Source organism: Squalius cephalus (genome assembly GCF_949319135.1).
Source record: "Squalius cephalus genome assembly, chromosome: 17".
Taxonomy (NCBI): domain Eukaryota; kingdom Metazoa; phylum Chordata; class Actinopteri; order Cypriniformes; family Leuciscidae; genus Squalius; species Squalius cephalus.
In genome coordinates this window covers 7,627,078-7,653,060 of record NC_137138.1, presented here as the reverse complement: position 1 = coordinate 7,653,060, position 25,983 = coordinate 7,627,078, and the positions used below count along the sequence as shown (strand labels likewise).

General features: G+C 35.9%; 1 protein-coding gene across 8 annotated transcripts; it reads left to right on the top strand.

Moving 5' to 3' along the window:
• Positions 1 to 9,602: 9,602 nt before the first annotated feature.
• egfl7 (EGF-like-domain, multiple 7) lies at positions 9,603 to 25,653 on the top strand. Of its 8 annotated transcripts, none has more exons than XM_079847963.1 (10): positions 9,996 to 10,013; positions 10,291 to 10,558; positions 16,207 to 16,395; positions 17,308 to 17,433; positions 17,514 to 17,626; positions 17,735 to 17,830; positions 18,682 to 18,873; positions 24,195 to 24,271; positions 24,956 to 25,130; positions 25,215 to 25,653. In XM_079847963.1, the coding sequence occupies exons 3-10, from the start codon at positions 16,316 to 16,318 to the stop codon at positions 25,232 to 25,234; spliced, it is 879 nt and encodes a 292-aa protein (XP_079704089.1). In that variant the 5' UTR covers positions 9,996 to 10,013; positions 10,291 to 10,558; positions 16,207 to 16,315; the 3' UTR covers positions 25,235 to 25,653. The 8 variants fall into 8 exon arrangements, with proteins under 8 accessions (XP_079704094.1, XP_079704095.1, XP_079704089.1 ...); XM_079847966.1 differs by lacking the exon at positions 9,996 to 10,013 and adding an exon at positions 11,316 to 11,426 and having other exon boundaries at positions 10,198 to 10,554; XM_079847968.1 differs by lacking the exon at positions 10,291 to 10,558 and having other exon boundaries at positions 9,603 to 10,013.
• Positions 25,654 to 25,983: the final 330 nt, after the last annotated feature.

Here is a 25,983-nt window from a genome sequence, read left to right as displayed (position 1 = left end):
CACACAGGGACTTTAAATTATTGCAGAATACTCAGTGCTGGGTAAATTACTTTTGTAGTCTGTTATTGATTCCAAATGTAGGTCCATTACATATACACATGTTAGGTAATATAATAAGACTACTTTTTGATTACTTTTAGATAACTTGTTTATCACATTGAATTGAAAAGGTTAATACTATACCATATTGATATAAAAAAAGCACAGAGAAAGAAACCATTTTTATCAACATTAAGTGCATTAAACATTACATTACAGCAGGATTTCCCACATGGGGTTTGTGAAGCAACTGCAGGAGGTTTGTGAGTGACAAGCTAAATAAATAAATAAATCATAAAAATTTAATTAAATTATTTTAAAATAATACAAAATTATAATAAATGTGTTTGAAAGACAAAAGCCTTCCATGGCTGGTCTTTGTGTGCAATTTCACAGAACTTGCAGACTTTCTAAATATAGCGATAAGTGATATGCTTTCTCAACATTTAAAACATAAAAGTAAGAATTAGGGAGAATTAATAAATTATAAATGATTTACTGTCATTATGTGAATAATATGTAACCATGCAATCAATTAAAAAGTAAGTATTTTAAAACATAAAATAATTTCATTAACATCCAGATTACATGTAATCAGTTACTACCTAGGATTGATAATACTTTAATGTTTAAAAGGATATAATAAAAATTCTAGTGATATATAGTGTAGTATAAAAAAAATATAGTGATATAAAAATATAGTGATATAAAATTCTAGTGATATAATATAATATCTAGTGATATAATAAAATTCTAGTGATATAATGAAATGCTGTTCACCTGTGTGAACCTGAGGAAAGATGACTTCAAACCCTATTCGGACGGGACTAGTTTAACATGGAGAGGTGGGGTAAAGTTAGCCTGGAAATCCAGACCTAAATCTGAAAGATTAATGGTCTGGCGTCGACTAATGAAAATCGTCCAGCTCGAGGGGCGGCGCCAAGCATGCATTTGAAAATCTCACTGCACGCAATTGGATAACACTACAACCAATCACAACAATAAACCCCATACGCTTAGCTACCAGCGGCGCTAACTGGTAGATTAGACTCTTGCCGTATCCGGTCGGCAAAACAGCAAAAACGTCCTTCTTGCAAAGGAACGATTCGAGCGTCGTCTTCTGTTCCTGTTTTAGATAAAAAGCCAAGTCTAACTCGTTCATTGTAGCAGCCAAAGCCGTTTCAAACAACTGGTGTTCATCCATAGCCATCTTGCAATGTTTACTAATGACTTCGACGTCACAGCGCTGTCGTCATCTCGCCTCTGGCCCGCCTACATCAGATAACCCGATGTGATTGGTGCAGCTCGGATACAATAGCATATTTAATGAGCATCATTACTCGACACCAGAGTAACTCGCTGAGCAAATTCAACTTGTGCTCTCGCGAGAACTCTGGATTACCAGGGTGGGGTAAAGGAATAATTACCAGAGCTTCTCTGTGATTTTAGTCCCGTCCAAATGTGCCATCTCAGTAATCATTACGGACAATGTCTGTAAAGATTACGGCGACTTTTACCATCAGTAAAAAGGTCCGGAAAAATGACCTCAGCTAAAACTAATCCCGTGCGAATAGACCCGCTGTAAATATTATCGTCATTTCCTGTTTAAAAGTAGTTTTCCGCAGTTTTTCAAGTATGGAGACGCTTGGAAAAGCATTCAGAGTCTGTGGCAAAACTCAAGTGTTTTACTGAGATATCGTATCTCGTGCGAATTGGCCATTAATATTACAGATGTCCTGTGGTAAAATTACATCACTCCATCTACCCTTGTAGAGTTAATCCCGTCCGAATAGGGTTTATGAATCATTAATTCAAATTCAAAGACATTAAGCACAAATGATGAAGAAAAATTAAGCTAGTGAAGAAAACAGCTGCATTTGAGCAATTTAATTCACACACACACACACACACACACACACACACACACACACACACACACACACACACACACAGTACAATATAAAGCACATTTTTAGATCTGATTCGTTTTCTCTACTATGACATCACCATCTTTCTGTGTGTAGCCTACCACAGTCGTTTACTTTTTGTGTAATGTTAGCTGTGTTTTGCCGTCCTGTCTGAAACTCTAGCCTGTTCACCCTGCTCCATATTACTTCTTCAAATAAACTGCCTACAGCTTCTTCCTCTACGCCTCATTGCTGGCTGGCTTAGTTGGGGACACTTAATATTCAGCGATTTTACAGATTTGACTGCACTGACACTATTGCATGAGAAGTGAACTGAGCAGGATGATGACCTCACTGTTTTCTACAGAGCTGCTTTATAGCTGAACGAACTCATTTCATATTTGATGCTACTTCACGTTATTGAACAGAATCAACACTGACCTCAGCTGAACAATGACACTCTTGTCTTTTTAGAGGTGCTTTACAGCAGAGCTGAACTCTGTTTACATCATTGAATCATTCCTGTTTATTTCTGTAAAGCTGCTTTGAAACAATCTGTACTCTATAAAGAAAAAAATCCACTGGTTTGGCTTTTCGCAGATGGCGAGAACTGGGGATTTGAAATGTTGTAAAAGAGACATAGAGATGAGTAAGGTATTTTATTGAACAGATAAAGCTCTCAAACAGAGTTCATTGTAAAGCATTTATATATTTATTATGAGGGTCATTTCATTATGGTTGTTGTAGCTGTGCTGGAATAGCGTGTCTATGAATGCGTATTAGCTACAGTAACATCTTCAGTCAGCTTGAGATCCTTTCCATCTAAACTGGTTATATCTCTTACGCCTAATATTGAATGTTTTATGAGCAGTAGGAGAACCATATTCAGGCACAAAGTTTTTATTTATTTAGTTTTAGTCAAACAGCAGATTCCCTCTTCTTACAGTAAACTGATAACGTGGACTAGAAAGCGATTGGCCGCTGATCAGTGTGGGTGTGGTTTAGGGTGCAGGACTGTTGGCCACGCAGGGGAGCAGTAGCCTAATGCTGACATCACTTCCCATCTTTGTTCCTGACATTATTTTCAGGTTTAGGAATGTAATTCCTCAGAGACTGGATGTGAAGGCCCAGAACAGAGTCTAAACTCTGTGAACATCTTGTTTCATTCTTGTCTACCTCATTCAATACCTCATACAGTTGTCATGTAAATGAAATATGGTGTTTGAAGATGTTTAGGTCAGCATGACTCTTCTGCATGTGTGTGTGTGTGTGTGATGGTAGGAAACTACTGTCAGCAGTGAAGGGATTTGTGGGTTACTGCAAATTTTCCACCCAACATCAAAATCACTGTGTGTGTGTGTGTGTGTGTGTGTGTGCATGTGTGCATCTACTTAACTGTATTTTAGAGAAATTTGTACCCAGAAGACCAAAACCTGACAAAATCCAAAAACCTCCATTTAGGGACGTCCTCACTTGTAAATATGGTATAAAAAATAAAGTAATTAAAGTTTTTTTTTTTTTAATGTAAAAATGCCTTTTTTTGTGATGGGTATGTTTAGGGGTCAGGTGTGTATGGGGTTAGAAAATACAGTTTGTACAGTATAAAAACCTTTACGTCTATGGAACGTCCCCATTTAGATTAGCTAATTAAAGGGATACTTCACAGCATTATTAAGCTTTGTATCAGTAGAAACCCGGTAGTATTTTCGAATGACCGTGCTTCCCTCCCTCATGTCCTCCTGAGACGAGAGATTTCTGTATTGTGTGTCTTGAAAAAAACCTCTGATGACGCAAAAATCACCATTTTGTGTCATCTGAGGCTTTTTTTGCCAGAGGCTAGAGACTACAGTCATTTCTTCCGATACTGCCCTCTGTAACCGGTAGGCGTGGCTTGGGAGTGGCCTCTGGGATTCTGGGAGTTACATTTTCATTTTTCAAAATACATTTTATGGCTTTTCTCAGTCTAGAAGGCACCAACTTGTAAAATAATTTCACATTTCTACTACATAAATGACCCAATTTAAATACACATTCATCTTTCCAGCGGTGAAATATCCCCTTAAATGTGTGTGTGTGTGTGTGTGTGTGTGTGTGTGTTTGCTCCTGGTAAACCCTAGATTACGGGGAAAGAGGACGATATGAAAATGAATGTAAAAATGCAGAAAGTTTTCTGTGATGGAGAGTATTGGGGGTAGGGTTAGGATTAGGATTAGGGAACAGAATATACAGTCTGTACACTACCGTATAAAAATCTTTATATACTGTATATATACAGGGTTTCACATTAACTTTTTTTTTTGCTCACCAGCCACTGTGTTTAGTGGTTTTCCAAAGTTACTAGCCACTCAGCATTTTCACTGGCCACAATTTTGACATTGATACCATGGGGAAAAGCTGCTAAATAGATATATTAAATATTATCTTATAACTTGGAAGCAGGTATTAGGCTGCTGTCACTTTAAGACCTGACACACAGATCCATTATACTGTTACACGTTTTCTTTCTCAACTGTTTATGCTCACTTAAAATGTAACTGACTGTGTTTGCATAAATACCCAATAAGATCTGCTTCTTTTTTTTTTTTTTTTACATTATTATGTGTGTGTATTTGACTGTTTAAGTGCAATAAGTCACCAAAAAGAAGTCAATTTAGTACCGAAAGGCAGCTTTATGTCTGAAAAATTGTAATAATTTTTTTTTTTTATGGATTTCTGAAGTGCAAAACACTATTTGAAATGCACATTTTGGTCAAATAATATTCTGCTTTAATATTCTGTACTGATATGAACAGGTTTATGTGAGAGTTTACAGCTTGGGTTTAGCCAATGTATGATTAAAAAACAATAAGGTCCCATTTGTTAACATTAGTACTTATTATTCTTTGTTAACATTAGTTAATAAAAAAAAATACTGTTCATTGTTAGTTCATGTTGGCTCAAGTCCATTAAATAATATTAACATACAACTTTGAACAATTTTAATAATATATATTTTATGTATATTACTATATTGTAATTAACATTTTTCATTGTTTGTTAACTGATGTAGTTACCAAATGCAACCTTATTAAAAAAAAAAAAAAAAAAAGGGTTTAATAATTCTGTCACACACACACACACACACACACACACACACACACACACACAAACACCAGAAGAGTGATTGAAAAATAAGTATGCATTCCCCTAGCATGAGCTAACTTGTTAAAAACTACATGTTATTTGCTTTGTTTCTTCATATAGTTGGACTGATGTAGTAATTCAACACTGGCAGCGCAAACTGAAAGCAACTGAAGGCCATCAATACTAATGTCCCTCAAAAACACATTCACACACTGTGCACCTCATGAAGTCCCATCCAGGGTGCGAGGTTCATTTAAAACGTGTCAGAGCTGTCACCATGTGTGACTTTCGGTCAGCAGAACTATTAACTAAAATAACACGCGTGCACTCACACCTGGGGTTAATTATGCTAATACATAACATACATCACAAACACAAATACACAAATGTTAATATCAGTTGTTTAACTGAATAAAATGAATGACATAAGTCCAGTCAAGCAGATATTTGCATAAGAACACTGATGAACCTCTGATTGGTTCTTTATAGAACTCACAACAGTGCAGTCAGCCAATAATCTGTGAGAGTTACTATTGAAAAGAAATGCCTGACCTCTGATTGGCTGTGTCAACCTGAGCTGCAATAACAGGCATGAAGGAAAACTGAGCGGCCAAACACCAAACATATGTCTGGGATGACACTACCAATTGTATCTGAAAGCAAATTGTAGTGTATATTACTTATGTGGAGTGAACAGAGTTTCTCGGTGGAATGCAAAACATTTGCTAGAGAACGCAAAAGCATTGACTTTTTTTCCTCCCATCTCATATTTTTGATGTCTGCCCAAGAAAAATTGCCATCTTCACCCTTTATTCAAATATTATTAAACATTTCTTAAAGATTTTGTAATGTAAGAATATTGTGGAGTTGTGCTTGAAGTCAATTGTTTTCTTTGTGATAACGCAATGAAACATAATTATAGTGCAGACATATTTTTTGGCCAGACTGTCATACAAAGAAAAAACGAATAGATGCAAAAACAAGAGAGAACCAACAAAATATGAATAAGTGATATGTTGTAGTCAATGTATGCTTTTTCCTGTTAACGTTTTGTTTTTCTATGCATTTATTTTGCATTGTAAAATAAAACCTGTATCTGTCGTTTGCCTTTTGTCAGATAAATTTATATTTTGCCAGATAAAATACCTTAACCAAGTTTAGTGTTTTGTTCTTTTCTCATATGTAAAATATTTTTTTAAAAAGTCGTTATATTTTGATGGTTTAATCGAACTTTAAACAAAAACCCCACTCCAGACATCCCTTTTGGCCACTACTGGACTCAAGGGACGAAAACTGAACTAAACACGTGAGATCATGAGACAACAATTCAGCACACTGTCAAAAAAACTTCTATACTAAGTACTGTTTTATATCATATTTGGTAGGCAGCATATATAGCCACAATGTAGTATAAAGTACAGTAAATATGATGCACGTATTTACTTCAGAACAAGTGAAAGAAACAATGAGAGAGTTCAAAAACCACACTCGTCACAAATGGAAAAATTGTGTGTGTGTGTGTGTGTGTGAGTGTGTGTGTGTGTGTGTGTGTGTGTGTGTGTGTGTGTGTGTGTGTGTGTGTGTGTGTGTGTGTGTGTGAGTGTGTGAGTGTGTGTGTGTGTGTGTGTGTGTGTGTGAGTGTGTGAGTGTGTGTGTGTGTGTGTGTGTGTGTGTGTGTGTGTGTGTGTGTGTGTGTGTGTGTGTGTGTGTTTTGAAGGGAGTTAGTGTTTAAACAATATTCAATGTCTCTAACGTCCAGGAGTCAATATGAGTTCAGGAACAGCCGACAAATGTTCTACTGTATGTAACATAGTTTGTTTCTCTTGTCTCCATCTCTCATTTTCTACCGTCCTCTCCCAGAGGATCATTACTCAGATGTTGCTCTTTAGTTTAGATAATGACATTGAGGAAAGTTCTCTATTCCTCTCTGAAAATCAAAACCGGGACAGATTTTCAGGTCATAATCTGAGGGTATCAGCCCAGATGACTGTGAAGTATTATAAGTGTATTTTTGATGTGTGTGTGTGTGTGTGTGTGTGTGTGTGTGTGTGTGTGTGTGTGTGTGTGTGTGTGTGTCTGTCTGCTGTTCCACTGCTTCCCTCAGCACTGAGGAATTTTTGTTGCTACAATAAATGAGCCAATTTGACATCTTTCCACAAACACTTATACATGTAAAACCATATGTGCCATCACACACACACACACACACACACACACACACACACACACACACACACACACACACACACACACACACACACACAGATTTCTCTTTTCCAGCAGTGACACATGACAGCAAGTTCCTGTTTTTTTCTGTTTTACGGGATTGTGCAAAACTGCTGAATCCTGGAGGACATGTAAGGAGTTTAAACAGTCAGATAATAATAAATCACTAAAACGAGATCTTAATTATATCTGAATGCAGTCCAAGATCAATAAACATCATTTATAAACTATACCATTCAAATGTTTGGGGTCAGTAAGGTTTTTTGGCCAAAAAAATGTTTGGAAGTCTCTTATGCTCACCAAGGCTGTTTTTATTTGATCAGAAATACAGTAAAAACAGTAATATTGTGAAATATTATTACAATTTAAAACAACGGTTGTCGATTTGAATATATTTCGAAATGTAATTTATTCCTGTGATCAAAGCTGAATTTTCAGCATCATTCCTCCAGTCTTCAGTGTCACATGATGCTTAATATATTTTTTGTGGACACCGTGAAACTTTTTTTCAGGATTGTTTGATGAATAGAACGTTTAAAAGTACATCATTTATCTGAAATAAAAATCTTTTGTAACATTATAAATATCTTTGCGGTCACTTTTGATACATTTTTGCATCCTTGCTGAATAAAAGTATTAAATTCTTTAAAAAAAAAAAAAAACATTGACTTTTGAATGGTAGTGTAGATAGAAAGAATATACAGTGCTATGCATACGTTTAGACACCCATGCTAAAGTTGACTAAAAAGAGGAATAAAAAATCATCTTTTGGAAATTGAACTTAATGCCTTAATTTAAAAAATTGGGAAAAATCCAACCTTTAAGGACACCAATTTTCTTTGTGAATGAATAATGTATCGTAAATAAATAAATGTTCTTCCTTAAAATACAGGGTGCATAAGTCTGGACACCCCTATGTTAAATTCCCATAGAGGCAGGCAGATTTTTATTTTTAAAGGCCAGTTACTTCATGGATCCAGGATAATATGCATCCTGATAAAGTTCCCTTGGCCTTTGGAATTAAAATAGCCCCACATCATCACATAGCCTTCACCATACCTAGAGATTGGCATGGGGTACTTTCCATAAGATCATCTCTCAATGCAAATCAAACCAGCTATTAGGCTAACTGAAATAAAACCATGTCAATCTCTAGGTATGGTGAAGGCTATGTGATGATGTGGGGCTATTTTAATTCCAAAGGCCAAGGGAACTTTATCAGGATGCATAGTATCCTGGATCCATGAAGTAACTGGCCTTTAAAAATAAAAATCTGCCTGCCTCTATGGGAATTTAACATAGGGGTGTCCAGACTTATGCACCCTGTATTTTAAGGAAGAACATTTATTTATTTACGATACATTATTCATTCACAAAGAAAATTGGTGTCCTTAAAGGTTGGATTTTTCCTAATTTTTTAAATTAAGGCATTAAGTTCAGTTTCCAAAAGATGATTTTTTATTCCTCTTTTTAGTCAACTTTAGTATGGGTGTCTAAACTTATGCATAGCACTGTATTTGATTAAATAATTATATTTCATTAATAACACTCTGATTATTTTAATAAAATGAATGGCATATAACAGTATATGTTTAAACTTGCTAAGCGAAGACCTGAAATGAAAATCAAAGTAAATCACTGAAAAGATTTTGGCATTCTGACAGAAAACGGGCTAATATCTGTAGTTATTATAATTAACCATAGTAAATGAACATTTAGCCCAAGTGAGCATCTATAGCATGATCACACTGAACATTAAAACCATACGAAATCTTTCTCTTCAGCTCTCACTCTCTAAATCCCCGTCCGCCACTTTCCCGCCCTGCTCTCACGTTGACGCATGACTCTTTCCTTTAAGTTCTTACTCTCATTGTTCCCCGTGACCCAAAGCACAATCTTCCTCTTCCACACACTTCCTGCTTCCTGATTCCCAGGAAGATCTGTGCAGAGCCATTTCCTCAACTTATTTGGACTAATATATTCACAATCAGTCTTTCGTTCTCTAACACGCACTTACTCAAATCAAATAAAAGCTGAAATCTTTTTAATACGGTCTAATGCTGTCACACACAAAATACTATTTTTGTGTGTGTGTATCAAAACACACACTTCACAAACATTGCACTATCAATTTGTCAGGACTGGAAGCATGAATGCAATGTCTACTAGACCTCTTTTCTGGTCTGATTTAATCTGATGGTTCAAATCACCAACCCATAACTCATAACCCCCACCCACATCCATTAAACCAGCCTGAAAAGAATAGCTCGCACAAAAATGGAAATGCTGTCATCAATTACTCACTCCTTCAGGTCGGTATGACTTTCTTTCTTCTTTGGAACACAAAAGAAAGAATTGAGCAGAATCATGGGGACTTCGCGGGGAATGATGTGGTCAAGAAAAAAAGAAGACAAAATAGCATCATAAAACAGTGTAAAAGACTTGTACATTATTCTCTGAAGCCATAAAATATAGCTTTGTGTAAGAAGCGAAGATTTTTGGAAAGCTGTATCTGTTCGAGTCTCTTCAGAAAATTTGGACTAAACCACTCAATTCATTTGGATTAGTTTTACGATCTCTTTATGAACTTTTTGAGGTGTCAAAGTGGTAGTTGCGTAGCTGTCAATGGAGGGATAGAGAAAGCTCTCAGATTACAACACAAAGATCTTCATTTGTGTTCTGAAGAACAAAAGTCTTACGGGGTTGGAATGACATGAGGTGAGTAAATGACAGAATTTTCATTTTTGGGTGAACTTTCCCTTTAAGGTAACACCTGCACCGTTTCACTTTCCATTTTTGGGTAAATAATCCTAATATATATTTCTAATATAATAGGAGACTAAACTCACAGGGCCAAACTCTCGCTGTTTCTACAGTTAATCATAGTGTGTTTGCGGTCCTAGATAGAGACGTGATTACCCGTATTGGGACTTGAGGGGCACAAGGGGAGTGTTTGTGCAGGCCAGAGAGGTTTATCAGCTCCAAACACTTGCAGGATTTCCGGTTTGGGATTGTCCGTCCAATTCCTGAGTTCCACAGGAAGCGCTGAATAAAAAGCAGGAGAAAAACGCCCAAAAGCATCTCATTCCTCGCCAGTCGGTTCACGGGGAGCACCGAGACGTTGACCACACGCCACTCTTTATCAGAGAGAAGAAGAGTTTATAAGAAATGCTGGCGATGGAGAAGCGCGTCAGAGCGCGCGACAGGTGGATCGAATGGCCTCGAGCTCAGCGCGAGATCACGTGATTTTATTAACTGGGTGAGTGTGAGGACATTACTTACATACTTGGCATGGCGATTTTCTTTGGTTACACTTCAGTAATAAGCCATTAAACATTATATATAGAGTATTTCACTTACAATCAAATGAGGAGATTAAAATTGCTTGACATAATAAACGATGTAAAATAAAAAATGAGGGAAAATTAAGGTTCAGTGTGTTCTGTCTTTCTGGCAAAACTTTATAAATATATAAATAATGTTTAAATTCACGACAAAAACGTTCCGGCCTTTTTACTGGTAGTAATGTTGGCTACTGATCAATTAACACTAACAGTAAATAATATTTGGTTCAGGATGTGATTTTAATTTGAACTACTGCGCGTTAAACAGACAGGGTTTAGCTTCATAGCATTTCTATTTTTTTCCCCCTGCGTTCTTACACGTTTCCCGGTATTTCACCCTGTGTTTTACGTGACCCGGTAAACTGAGCCGTTGCGCGTGAATTCCTGCAGCGATGACGTCACGCGGAGCGAGGGAGAGCTCTTGCGTGAGTGTTTCTCTCGGGACGTCCCGGTGAAGGAGGGGCAGTAGTGGTGTGGTTACCCCCCTGCACGCTTTGACAGTTGTGAGGGAACTCAACTGAGTGTGCAAAAAAAAGAAGAAGAAAAAAAAAAAAAGACTCCTAAACACGGAGAGCTGAGCTACGGGAAGCGCGCGCAGGAGTTTCGTGCCAGTGCAAATTTGGGCACATGCGTGTTTTTTGGACTATTTATAAAATTATTCCACGTCTGTCCTCAGAGTTTGCTGGGAAACTTCGTTTTTGGCAACCGCTGGGGGACCACTCTCTTTCTTTCCTCTTTTGCATCCACGCACGAGCGGTTAATCTCGTGAAGAGGAGTAATCCAGTGAGTCATTGAACAAATATATGTTTTTAATAGTTTATGTAAATTCATGCATGCATCATCCATCATTATTATCTTTTTGCTCATGCAACATTTTGGTACAGGTCATAATGTGTGTGTGTATTACTATAATTGTCATTAGATTAGACTGAACTGGATCAACACTGGAATCTGTGAATGGTCACAAATAATGTTGTGAAAACAGCGCCACCTGCTGGTCGTTTACCGTTAAAGCGGCCAGACTGCAAACTATACTTAGTACACACAATGTTCAGAATAGCATACTATATCTGAATTATTTAGCATGCATACAGTGCATAATGTGCATAAAACACTCGGATAACCTACTTATCCAAAATGCTTGATCTTAATTTTCCAGTGTGATGAAGCGAAGGTAATTGCTTTTTTAGGTAATGGAATACTAGTTTACTATGAATACTGCTCAGTAAGGGTTTTTTTTTAAACCCCCCACAGTTTTAAAGTAAACAAATATGCCAAATTTATGATCACTAGATATCACTTACTGAATTGAACATATAGGCATTTCATTGTAGTGATAACATTGTAGCCAACTACTTTTATAAATGCATAGCGTATTGCATGATATATTGCACATTGTTTCACATACTACTTTTTAAGCAGTAGTATGCAGTATATACTGCACACTAAGCAGTAAGCTAGCATTCCATTCCAAATATAAACACACACACACACACACTAAAGGCTGGGCCTCCATTAGTCTTAACTGCTTCCGTTTCTAATTAGTGCCATTATTTGTGATTATATGCAGTGATGTGGATCTAAATGTCAGTGTGTTTATATACAGAGTTTTACATTCATGTTGAGGCTTTTTTGTGGTTTAGCATTTGTGTTTAAATGTACACTTTGCACGTACGCAAATGTACTACGCGTTGCTTTGTGATTCAATGATTATTGTTTGGCAGAAAGTGCTGAAAGTTTGCAACACTAATACCCTTTCTCTTATTCTTTTTATCATCCTTAACCATAACTAATGGACAATTAACTTAATGCAACATCACTAGCAAGTAAACTAAAGTTTATTTTTGATGGGTTACGCACACTGCTGCTCAGAGACCGGGAGTCCGAGATCTGGCAGCGTTTATATAAGACACGTGGCAAGTGTTTACATATGACGGCAATCAGATGAATTGTGAGAGACACACACATATACAGTTTCTGTAACTCATACAGCCTGCAGGTATGGACCTGTAGAAACCATTAAGTGTTTGGCAGGAGATCAGTGTGAAAGTCATCCAGAAGTCTTAAACCACTTTACTGCCTCATTGTGGTGTCAGACGTTCTGCGGTGGGTCGTCCGACTCAAACTGCAGTCATGTGAAAACACTATCTGACCCACAATCCTTATGTGGAGATTTCAGAGCTCACCAGCTGCTGTAGAGGATGCTCAGCGCTGTGGAAAGTGTTGTTATCTTAACAAATCCCATATTAACAACCAAACACAGTAACAACAGTAACACACCCAAACACAGTAACAACAGTAACACACCGGAGATGAGAATCGCACATGATTGGCAGTTGTGCATCAGTCCTGGCAGGAACATCAGACTAAATTCATTTTCAGTTGAATTTCTGTGAGAATGTTGCTAAGCTAACACAACAATGCTCAAAAAAGCATTAAATGCAGGGTATGATTTGTTCCAGAAACATTTTTTGTTATGCTGGTTGAAAGTGTCCACATCCATAGCAATCACTAAGTTATGATCTAAATGTATTTTATATATCGTCTGTGGAAGGCGTAGGACCATAAAATGTTTGTCTAATCATTGAATTCGGTCCGAATGCAATGATACAATGTCCTACCTGCCTGTCAGCGTATGTCCCAGACCCGTCACTAGCGCGTTTCATGCTCTGCAGAATTAGACAGACGTCAGTCACCGAGCAGCGCAAACGAAACAGCAGACGCCTTTTACAGTTCCTCCTGAACCAAAACAACCAGCTTATGCTGCGTTCACACCATAACTACTGGAAGAGATTAAATGCAAATAGTTTAATTTAAGAATGTTTTTTTGGCATATAAGGACTTAAAGGGATAGTTCACCCAAAAATGAAAATTGAAGCCCGTGATTTACATCCTAGGTGTATATGACATTTTTCTTTCAGACGATTATAATCGGAGTTATATTAAAAAATGTCCTGAAAAAAATATATATAAAAAGTCGATGTGTACGGCCGTTTGCCGGAAGCTAGGTATTTTAGTCAATAAAGTTTTATATATGAATATTTTTGTTACATGAACAAAAGCTTCACTTTAGAAGGTCTTTATTAACCCCCCGAACCGCATGGAGCACTTTTATCAGGAATGGATGCGCTTTGAAGGACTTCCAAAAACAAAAATCCATTCACTCCCATTATAAAGCTTGGAAGTCTGAAAGAAGAATGTCATATACACATAGGATGGCTTCAGGGTGAGTAAATCATGGGCTAATTTTCATTTTTGGGTGAACTATCCCTTTAAGTACATCTTTATTCGTAATTTCATAATTCTGTTGTCTTTGAAATATCCTGCATGGGAAACAAAAAATTTATGTAATTTATATTGAAACTTATATGTCATGTATTTAAATATGTTTGTAATTACACATTTGCAATGATTAAGTTGCAATTTAGTACATTTCAAATATATTTACTTTAAATGTAACATTGGATAACACACTAGAGCTGAGCTTCACTGAGCTTCTTGCCTTGCATTCTGGGATTGTTTTATCTGAATTATGTGATTCTGCCTTAGCATTTGGTCAAAATGTGGTATCTTCTATTCTGTTGCCTCATCTGAAACAACCTTTACATCAAGAGCAGTGATGTCTAACAAATTCTGTAAAACTTTAATTGGGTTTAATCTTGTTAGTCACATTTGGACAGTATCTTTTTTTTTTTTAAATGTACTCACCAAGTTTTGCTTGCTAACTTGCTCTGTCACTGAAGTAAAAAAAAAAACCATTGAGTACCAGATCCAGAGTTTACCAGCCTACATACACACAGGTCAAAATCATTAAGCACATAGATCAGGGGTAAAATGGGTCATTAATCTCCAGAAAACATGACAGACCTCGTTTAAAGTGTTTCTTACACAAACACAATGCACACTCATATTCACAGCCTCTTGTTTCACTATTAATGAGGAGGATGTTGCATAGACTTCCACTGATTTTATAACAGGTTAATGATATTTCCTATGACCTAACCCAAGCCTGCCCCTGAAAGCCCTACCACTAGATTTAAATAAAAACATGTTTTGGCTGATTTATAAACCTTTTTAACTAGTGAGGACCAGTAAAATGTCCTCACTTGTCGGTTGTCATAATGTTTCACTATATAAGTGAGGAAATTTGGCTTTCTCATTTATAGCCACACACAGACACACACACACACACACACACAGGTGTGGTATAATAGCTGTTGTCAAAAGCTCTCTAGGGAACCCTGAGACCTGTTTTACACCACGCTTTAAACCTGAACTCATTAAACCAGCCATAACCTAATGATTACTGTAAGCTGTTCAAGATGAGAGAACACACACATGTGTGTACATGTGCATACAGGTTAAAATGAACTTCAAGAAGAGAAATGACTTTTAATATAGTTGACTTTGTAAAGTCTCGTTTTCATCTGAAGCGGAGGTTTGTTCATGCATGTGTGTGGCGGGACGACATGCTAAGTGCTGTTTCAGTAATCGAAGCCATGTTTTTAATAACATGTTCTTATTAAAGTTATATTTAAAACCTGTGTAACCTGAAATCTCCATGTTACAGATGGAAACACAGAAATGTATCTTCATTACACCCAGATGAAAATGAAACCACTTTAGCTGCGTTATGAGTTATGATCACTGTTATAAAGCATGCGAATATGTGTGTACTTATGAAAACACACATTTCTTAGAACCGTGTTTGATTCAATCAGCTGTGATTTGTAACAAATCCACTTCTTGATGATTAATTTTCTGCCTTTAAAAGTGCATTAACTCTCATGTTTAAACATGAAACAGGTTATAACTGTGCACTTATGGGAAATGGTTACAAATTGCATGGGTTTTTTTAATTCTTAATGTCTGTTCTGTGTGTTGTATGTACAGTATGATGGGATCCAGCTGTTCAGTAAGGAAGTATAGTAGAAATAACATTTCATAAAGACTAGTTCAGTGCTCTGTGGGCAAAGATCTTAGATCTGAGGTAAAGACAAGACACTTATTTCTCAAGTTACTTTAAACAGGGTACATTCTTCTTAAAATAGATTATTAAAGTGTCCTACGTTTTAGAAAAAAAACAATTTTTTTTATTATTACTGAAGGGGGTGGATTCTGGAATCCACTGCCGTAAAAAAAAAAAAAGATGTATATATATATATATATATATACTTTTATCAGCATTTGCAAAAGTGAGAAAGTTTGCCATTTAAACCTTCTATACAAAGAATTGGATGTGGTTTCAAGAGGAATATTTGTGATAAATACTGTTTCCCCTGTATCGATCATCATATACTATTGCTATTATTATACTGTATATTGTTTTAAATGTACTATTAAGGATTGTTTTATATTATTAGGTACTATTGTATACGACTCTGTATATAATGTAATGTTTCCTCTCTCTCTCTCTCTCTCTCTCTCTCTCTCTCTCTCTCTCTCTCTCTCTCTCTCTCTCTCTCTCTCTCTCTCTCTCTCTCTCTCTCTCTCTCTCTCTCTCTCTCTCTCTCTCTCTCTCTCTCTCTCTCTCTCTCTCTCTCTCTCTCTCTCTCTCTCTCTGGTAGCTGATTGACCTGGGTGTACCTGAGGGGGACAGACACTCCTGAAAGTCTCTCTTCCTGCTGTCAGACAGACCTGAGAGAGAGTGACAGATAGACGGAGAGAGAGAAAGAGATGTACACAGCAGTCCTGCTCTCCTCTTCTCTGTTTCTCCTGCATGTGACCTGCACGCCTCAGATTCATGGTCACCACGGGTAATGGCTCACATAAATACACACACAGTAGTGACTATACATTGTATATAGTATGTGAAAAACAGTTTGCCAAAAGAGTAGTATGTCCGAATACATAGTATTTGAAAAAGAGAAGGTGAAAAGTACCCGGATGACGTACTTCTTCTGCCGAGATTCTGAAGTGCACATTCGCTGACACTTTCCTATCCCATGAGGCCACGGGAGAGGATTTATGAATGGCATTGAAGCATCATAACTGATGCTGGTAGATCACATGACAGTTATGGCAAATGTAGTACGAATACTAGCCATATTCATACTAGTAGTATTAGAAAGTGTCAATTCACATGCTCTTGGGCCTCATGGGGTCATAAGGTTAAAGGTCAACGCATATAATAGCAGCTAATTTCATCAATCAGCCACGTCCCGTTAGAACTGATGGACAGCAAGCTTTTATACACAAACGACAATATAATGTCTTTCCAAGCATTATATTTAACGCACACTTTTAAGATATTTTAAAGGTATTTATAATGTTGCAAAAGATTTTTTTTGATTAATATGTATTGGTTTCCACAAAACTATTAAGCAGAACAACTGCTTTCAACATTGATAATAATAAATGTTTCAGCAAATCATCATATTAGAATGATTTCTGAAGGATCATGTGACTCTGAAGACTGGAGTAATGATGCTGAAAATTCAGCTTTGTGTCACAGGAATGAATTGCATTTTTTAATTATTATTTTAAATTGTAATAATAATATAAACTATCTTTTTTTTACTCTATTTTGATCAAATAAATGTAGCCTTGGTGAGCAGAAATTTAAAAAATCTTACCGAGCCCAAACTTTTGACTGGTAATGTAAATGTAAGCAATATTTGTGTGTAGGAGTGTGTTTGTTTATAACTGTGTGTCTGTGTGTGTTTCAGAAGGAGAGTGTGTGTTGGAGACGCATGGAGTCATCGTGTGTCCTACAGCACAGAGTCGTTCCTTCAGCCTGTACACAAACCCTACATCACCATGTGCCAAAACCAGCGCATGTGCAGCACATACAAGTAAGATCACACAAAAACACAAGAAATAGATAATACACTGCATAAAGTATCAGCATTTCACTAGACTATGTGTTTTACAGGACAATCTACAGGGTTTCTTACAGGCAGGTGAGCAGAGCGGCTCCAAATGTACACATTTACCCAGAATGCTGTCCGGGGTGGCGACGCATGCATTCACACAACTGTAACCAAGGTAACCGGAGGTCTACAAGTCACGTTGGTCAACGTTAGCTCTGAATGGGTTTTCACATTTGAATTCATACATGCATATGTGTGTGTATTTCAATGTCTCTCTCTGTAGCGGTGTGTGAGAAGACGTGTGTAAATGGAGGGTCATGTATAAGACCGAATCACTGTTCGTGTCCGAGAGGATGGACGGGACGATACTGTCAAATAGGTACTCACAAACACACACTAGCATTCATTTACTGTTATGTTCATGGTGCGTGTTTTATAATATGAGTTGCATGCACAAAGAATTGCATGCTTTATGAGTAGGGATGCACAATATATCGGCCCCCATATCGGTATCGGCCGATATATAAGCGTTTTTAATGTTATTGTTATCGGACCGATAGGAAAATTTGGTCACTGTATTAAAGCTGATAAATAATGTATTATTTCCTTCAGCTGAGACACTTTAGCTGCACGCTGTTCGCCATGATGGTTTTGAATTGCTGGAATTATGATTGGAATCACTTAAAAAAAGGAAAATACAGTTATGAGCAACATGTGCAGTGCAAGTCTGTCATATAGGCTACATAAAATTATAATGAGAATATTAATCTCATATGTGTGTATAAATATGTGTGTATATATATATATATATATATATATATATATATATATATATATATATATATATATATATATATATATATATATATATATATATATATATGTGTGTGTGTGTGTGTGTGTGTGTATGTGTTTTATATTTATATAATTTTTATATATTATTTTATTTTTAATAAAGAGCAAGGAAAGTCCTGTTTTCCTCTTTTTATATAAATATAAAAATAATTATGGGTGGAAAGTAGTTGCTTTGTACACTTATTTTCAAGGGCTCATGAAAAACCATTTCACTGCTCCTTAAAATTATATATATTTGTAAATTAGTTTAAGGGTGGAAAGTGGTCATGAGATACTAAATTTGAATGTTATTGGTGCACGACAGCTTTACTAACAATATAAATGGGCTTTAGGGGAAAAAGAGTGGTTCTTTTAAAAGACGTCTTTCTCTCTCAGATGTGGATGAGTGTAAGGAAGCTCATCGCTGCTCACAGAAGTGTGTGAATACGCTGGGGAGTTATCGGTGTGTGTGTCAGGAGGGATTCAGTCTGGCTGAAGATGAAATAACATGTTCAAGAAGTCCTCCCCCCTCCCCCCCGCCCACAGCTCCTCCAAAACCCGACGATCGCTCATCCAGTAGCGATGCTGGTAAGACATATATACATTATAATCAGCCGCAGACATACTGAAGTAGATACTCATCATCAGCACTCAAGATTTAAGAACCATGAATCTCCACACACACACACACGATGACATCAGGACAAACCGCACACTTTTGCGTATATAAGCATTGGAACACACTACTTTACTTTTAAAATTGCATTGCAATACCACAGATCCCTGTTCGCATCCATCTAAATTCATTATTCATACGTTCATACATTTATAAACTACTGTGGCAGTTTTGGTCTCACATTCCTGACCACTTTTCTGCAACTGAAAATGTGGGAATAGAACGATCTCAGATTCCCCATTTCCATTGCACAAGGGGTTGTGGGCAATATTAACCAAAAAAGCATGAACAGATGCATACTTCACAAATCCACTAGAAAAACCCGGCACTTTTGGCATACTGCTGGCAAAAATACAATGAATAGAGACAAAACTCGCAGACTATTTAGGAAGAATAGTACAGAAAAAGCATTTCGAAAACAAAACAAGTAATAGGCTTAAGTGGTAATGCAATTACAGTGTGTGAAAATATGTCATAATGGGTAAGTGTGGGCTTTTATAGCGCAGTGTATAAGTGTGTTTCCTCTCTAGCGCCCCCTGCAGGTGGAACCCTGACCAGCCTCACGGTTCATTATTACTTTTGGTACGCGCTATGCCACTCTCAACTCGTACCGTGAGTAATAGTGCACTGTGACTGGTGACCACAGCGACCACAAACCTGGACCACATCCGTCTGCCTCCAAACACCAATAACAGACCACCTGAACAACCAGTACCTTATGTGACCCTGGACCACAAAACCAGTCACATGGGTAATTTTTTTGAAATTGAGATGTATACATCATCTGAAAGCTGAATAAATACGATTTCCATTGATGTATGGTTTGTTAGGATAGGACAATATTTGGCTGAGATACAACTATTTGAAAATCTGGAATCTGAGGGTGCAAAAAAATCGCAACATTGAGAAAATCGCCTTAAAAATTGTTCATTTATGTTTGCGATTGTGCTGCATTCACTCACAAAAATAAATGTTTTATATATTTACGGTAGGAAATTTACAAAATATTTTCATGGAACATGATTTTAATGTCATTTATATTTTTAGTTTTAATGAATTATAAATATTTTAATAATTTTTTTTTTATTTATTATTAAATGATAATTATTATTCAAAAAATATAATGTTACTCTATGACAACTAAACTAGTTTATTTATAAACGAAACATTACTGATTTGCTTATAATTTCCAACCAAGTGACTCTCTTGTACTAGTGTTATTTTTGTATTATTTATATACTATTATTGTTTTGTTTATTAATATTTCTGGATTAGCTTTTATTTTATATATTTCACAAGTTTAAATTTGAGTAATTTTGTTATTGTACTTTTGTTATTTTTTTTGTATATTTTTGGGCTTTTTAAATATTACCATCTAGGATTAAATGATTTCTTATTTTAAGTTTTAGTTTTAGTTGAATTTATTTTATTATTATTTTTCAGTTAGTTGCCTTTTATCACAAGAAGTTTTTCATGTCATATTTATATTTTATTTTATTTCAGCTTTTTCAGTTAACAATTAAAAAAAAAAAAATAGTTTTAATGTTATAAAATAATAAAGCTGTTTTTGTACCAGCAATAACGTAATTAAAGTCACAGTCCCTTTAATGCAAGTCCTTTCACTCACAGCCAAAATTTCCAAAGCTGTTCTACAAACGTACGATTAAATTTCATATTTGAAATCACAAATGAAATCTGACCACAACTGTCTAATAAATTTGGTTTCTAAATGCTCAAATCATGACAAAAAAATGCATTTTTCAGGCCGGAGCCGTCAATGCGCCAGTGATGCAACTTTACCAATTGCTGATTGGCTCTTTTATTTTGAAGGCGGGATTTATTCCGCCATACTTCGAGTTGCATTTTCTCTTATTCATATTAAAATGAGTGCACCGTCTTTGTATATCTAAAGTCTTTGTTAAAGTTTGAGTTCTTAAGTGAAGTCCCTATGAGAAGCTACTGAACATTATACTCTCCCCTGTAGTCTGTAGATTGTTAGATATGCCAAAACTATCTTGTGTCTTTAAGCCTGTTGGCAGCGCTCCTCTCACTCCTCTCCTCTGTTTTCTTTCCCTAAACTATTTCATATCTGTCTACGATTTAAAAATAACAGCATGAACAGAATCTCCTCTGGCCCTAAATAGTCATGTTCGCTGTTTCCTAGCGACAGGCTTAAATAGTCGCCACTCGTTCTGATTGTTGGCTGGAGCTCAAACACGCATTCCTGGAGTTTGCTTACTAGAAAGTACATGAGAGCAGCACATTTTAAAATCTCAGCAATAATGTATGAATCCAGGCAGTTGAAAGCTAGCAAGGCAATCTAAATGTAAACCTAGGTTTGTTGATAACCTTGTTTCTATAGGACATGCTTAGTTTCTTTATTCATTTTTAGATATCAAAGGACAAATATTTCAAAGTAAACCTTTAAGTGACCCCACACACTAGTTTCTCTGTTCCCACACTAGTCAGACCTCAGCGTTGTTGAGTTTGACCCTGTGCCACATCTGTCTGGTGGGACGTCCCCTGAGACTCGAGGTGCAGAAGCTCAGTTTACTCTAAACCTGTCATCAAGTAGTTCCCTTACAAACATGTACCATGGTAAACACAGTTTACACCAAATATCTTACTAGTTACAGTTACAGTTGCTACAGTAAAAAAAAAAAAAAAAACTATACATATATATATATATATATATACATAGTTTTTTTGTTTTTTTACTGTAGCAACTGTAACTGTAGCTAGTAAGATATTTGGTAATATATATATATATTACCTATTAATTTAACCTAATAATTTATGGTTTAAACTACTACTAATAATTAATATAAATATTAATTATTTAAACTATAATACTTTGAGATGTCTTTCAAAGTGTAAGCATTTTTTTTCAGTCTTACAGACCAGCAAGAGTAATTCCTTACACTTAAACATCTAGCATAACCACAGTTTATGTTATTTGCTACTGTTACTGTAAAAATAATTCAGTTAAAACACGATTATTGTAAAAAATAATAAAAATACTAATTGTTTAAAATATTTTTTTAATTAAATGACAGTGTAAGCTTTAAAAATGTGTCATCAGTCTTACTGACCAGCAAGAAGTTTCCTTACAAACATTTACACCAAATGTTATTGACCAGTTACTGTTACTACAGTAAAAATAATCAAAAGTAAATGATTTAATAACAAATAAAATTTATTAATTTAATAAAAATATTTATTTAAAGTATTTAATAAAAAGCTTTTTTTATGACAGTGATAGCTAATACCAGATGATTACAGTTTTCTGTAGTATAAAAAACAATCTGTTATTTATGATATTATTCAAGGTTTTTATAAATAATTTTCAGCAGCTCATTTAGTGTGAGCATGTCAACAAACATTTTAAAAAGTCATGTTTTTCTTGCATTAACTGGTTTTTAGTTTTCCATCCATTGTTGTGCCTTTCTACAGCTTGCTGATTTAGCATATTTTTGCTTTTTTTTACTTAAAAAAAAAAGACATACTTCCCCTTTAAGTAAAATATTTCATCGTTTTATTTAAGTCTGAAGGATCAGAGAAAGACAGACATGGAGAGCGAGAGAGCCCTGATCAGTTAAAATTTCATTTTGACCTCATCAACTATTGGACAAATACTTTGTTGAGTTTATGGGGCCCAAAGTCCCTGAAACCTTGAGTTTCAGATAGAAGAGCAGGAAGCTGAGTGTTTAGCTGTACGATGATGGTGATTTCGCATTTAAAGAGGCCACTGCCGGACACGATTTGTAGCCTCTGTTCCCGTTTTCGTTTTGGCTCAATCCGTAGCTCGCATTCCATATCTATCAAACTCAGACTGCTGGGGGTCACTGTTTTCCCTCACACAAATCTTCTCTCGCTCTCTCTCTCTCCCACGTGTCTTCATAACACACACATCTGGGACAGATTGACTGAGCTTCAGTGTGCGTCTGTGGAAACAGCCAAATCAAACGCTGAGAAAAAAAATGTGTGTGCGCGCGACCCATTGACTAGTTTTAAGACTGATAGAGCTCATAACCTAAAACATTCAGAAAAACAGCCAACGGGCGGGACTTACTGGGCTGAGCTCTGATATGATTGGGTCTTAATCACGTCCATTTACAAAACAACCAATCACAGTCACTGTTATCTCATACCGAAGCTTGTGATTAAATATGACCTGATTTAATCTACTGTGGAGTGCAAATGTCTCAAAACACTGGGATTTCTTCATTTTAACCTGGACATGAACAAAGTTGTAGTTTAAAAAAAATCATTTTAAGCAAAGATCTGATGTAACACGAAGAAATGTTTCAGATTCTGCACTCTTTCTAGGTCACAATAAACCAATTAGTGACATGTGACTCTGCAAAAGCTGTCAGATGTTCCTGCTTTCACTGACGCACGCACAAGATGCTCTTTTAGACACAATCATGCTGAAAAATAAGATTTTGATCATCAGATCTGAGTGCTGCTGTCATTAAAGCAAAGGGGGACATGCAAATAGCAAAATAAGTCAATAAATAATGTATTATTAATTAATAACAAATACATAGCAAATAAATAAAACAAATAAATAATTCAATAAATAAAATACATTATTTATTTAAATAAGTGAATAAAATAAACAAATAAATAAATAGCAAATAAATAAAATACATTATTTATTTATTTATTTATTAAATAAATATATATTTTTTTTTTATAAATGCTTAAATTCATATACATTTTGAAGTTAAAACTTTTACTCAAACTGTATAATATATAATAGAATTTGAAGAAACACACACACACACACACACACACACATATTGTATTAAATTGAAAAACAAAGAACAAGAATTTCCTCTAGTTGTCTCAGACTTTTGGACCCGAGTGCATATCAAAGTATTTGCATCATATTCTTGCCAAACCTCAAACTTTCCTCCTTTGTCACCCCCAACACTCAATTTCTCTCTTTCTCTTTCTATTTCTGTCAGTCTTTCTACTCTTCTGTGATCTTTGGTCTGCTCTGGGAGCGCTTTGGATATTAATCATGGATTCATGCAATCAGAGAACATGCACAAATATAACGTAAAACACTGCTTTTGGAAGTCTTACAAAAGTCAGTTTGTGCGTTTGCATATTGTCTGAATAAAAGCGTTATGTTCAAAGCCTGGGATTTAATGAAGGCTGAATGTCAGTGTGTGTGTGTGTGGTCCGTCTCTAATTTATGTGTGTATTTCTTTTGTTCTTAAAGGTGGAGGTTTCGGATTGGTGGAGAACGTTACCGAAGAAGTTCAGATGCTTAAAAACAGAGTGGAGCTCCTCGAGCAGGTCAGAAACACACACACACACACACACACACACACACACCCTCAGGACACATCCTACTTCAAACGACAGGAAACTGTAGCACGTTTGCCAAGAGAGGTTATTGGTTCAAAGCCTTGCTAATGGTTTAATTAAAAGCAGTAGTCAACCTCACACATCACAGGTTCGGAAACATGAAACACACATACAGGTTTAACCGTCTTTGTTTGCCAGGAAAAGAGCGTGTTCGGCAGATATTTCTAGTAGATAATAGTTTGTTTGTTTTTCAGTCAATACCACAGGAACTGGAGGTATTACATAGTCACATTATTAACAACATTAGTTGCCAAAAAAAAAGTTTTTCAGCACTTCCAAAAGGTTTATGCGTAATTTAAAGTTATTGAAAATGTTAATAAACAAGTTTGCACTCATTACCCTCGCTCAATTAAGATATGAACAAAACAATATTCACATACTCTAGAGTATGTACTGTAAAACACTCTAATTTAAATGTAATAACAGTATGTGACGAAGGATATGCATTATGTAAGGATAAAACAGTAGTATGCATATTCAATTTCATATTCCTCATTCGGTGACAAGCAGTTTTCTGTATTATATTTTTTTATAATAATAATAATAATATAATGAAGACATAATTTCAGTGTCTTTAAATGTAAGAATACCTTTCTCTCTCTCTCTCTGTAGAAACTAGAGATGGTTCTGGCTCCCTTCACCACGCTCTTCCCGTTGGATGGCGCGGGAGACGATAACAGCTTCCTGTCCGAGAGGACCAACTTCCTGTCGCATTCTCTGCAGCAACTAGACCGTATCGACTCGCTCAGCGAGCAGGTCGGGTTCCTGGAGGAGCGTATCGGAGCCTGTAAGCATATGTGTATGAAACTTATCTGTACAATATGTTTCAATAGATTAAATAACAAAAACATCTTATGTGTGTCTTTATCAGGTGCCTGCCAGGAAAACTAGACGATCACTGAAAGATGGGCTGGATCCAAGTGAAACCAATATGTGATGTCTAAATGAACAACTGCAGCACTGATCAAAGGGTCTGAACCATGTAAACATGTTCAGTCCACTTAGAGCATGTACGGAAGCGCAATGTCAAACAAACACAATTCTCGGAGTTTTATGGTGGATGACCGGGTGCTTTGATTTTTACGTAATGTTTTTCAACGTATTTCTCTCATTTAATCTTGGTGTAAGTGCAGCTGTATGGGTCTCTCCATGTGTAGGTTTGGGTCAGGAGATATGTAAATTTATATATTTATAATTCCATGTGCTTCTCCTGAGTATTTCTATTGGGAAAAAAACTTCAACATTTTCTTTTTTTTTTTAATATCATTTTTATGTTTACATTTTTTAAATAAAATTGCTTAAACTTTGAATGTTTCTAGAGTTTGTTGTTCACAAAGTTTACAATTTGTTAAATTTCTGTTTTTACTTTATATAGTTTGGAATTTTTTTTTGTTGCTTTTTACTATGGAGCTAAAATAGTCTCAAAATTAATGACAACATTTTACAAAATATGCAAACAGTAATTCAAAAACACAATTAGGTTATATATATAGCAAAGTCCGATATTGTGGGAAGGAGGAGGCGGAAACCGGCCAACATTCACAAATACAAAACAAAATGTGACTACTGTCACATAATAAAACAAACAAAACACAACATAAATCCAGACCTGTTCCTCTCTTGATCTTCACTGTCGTCGC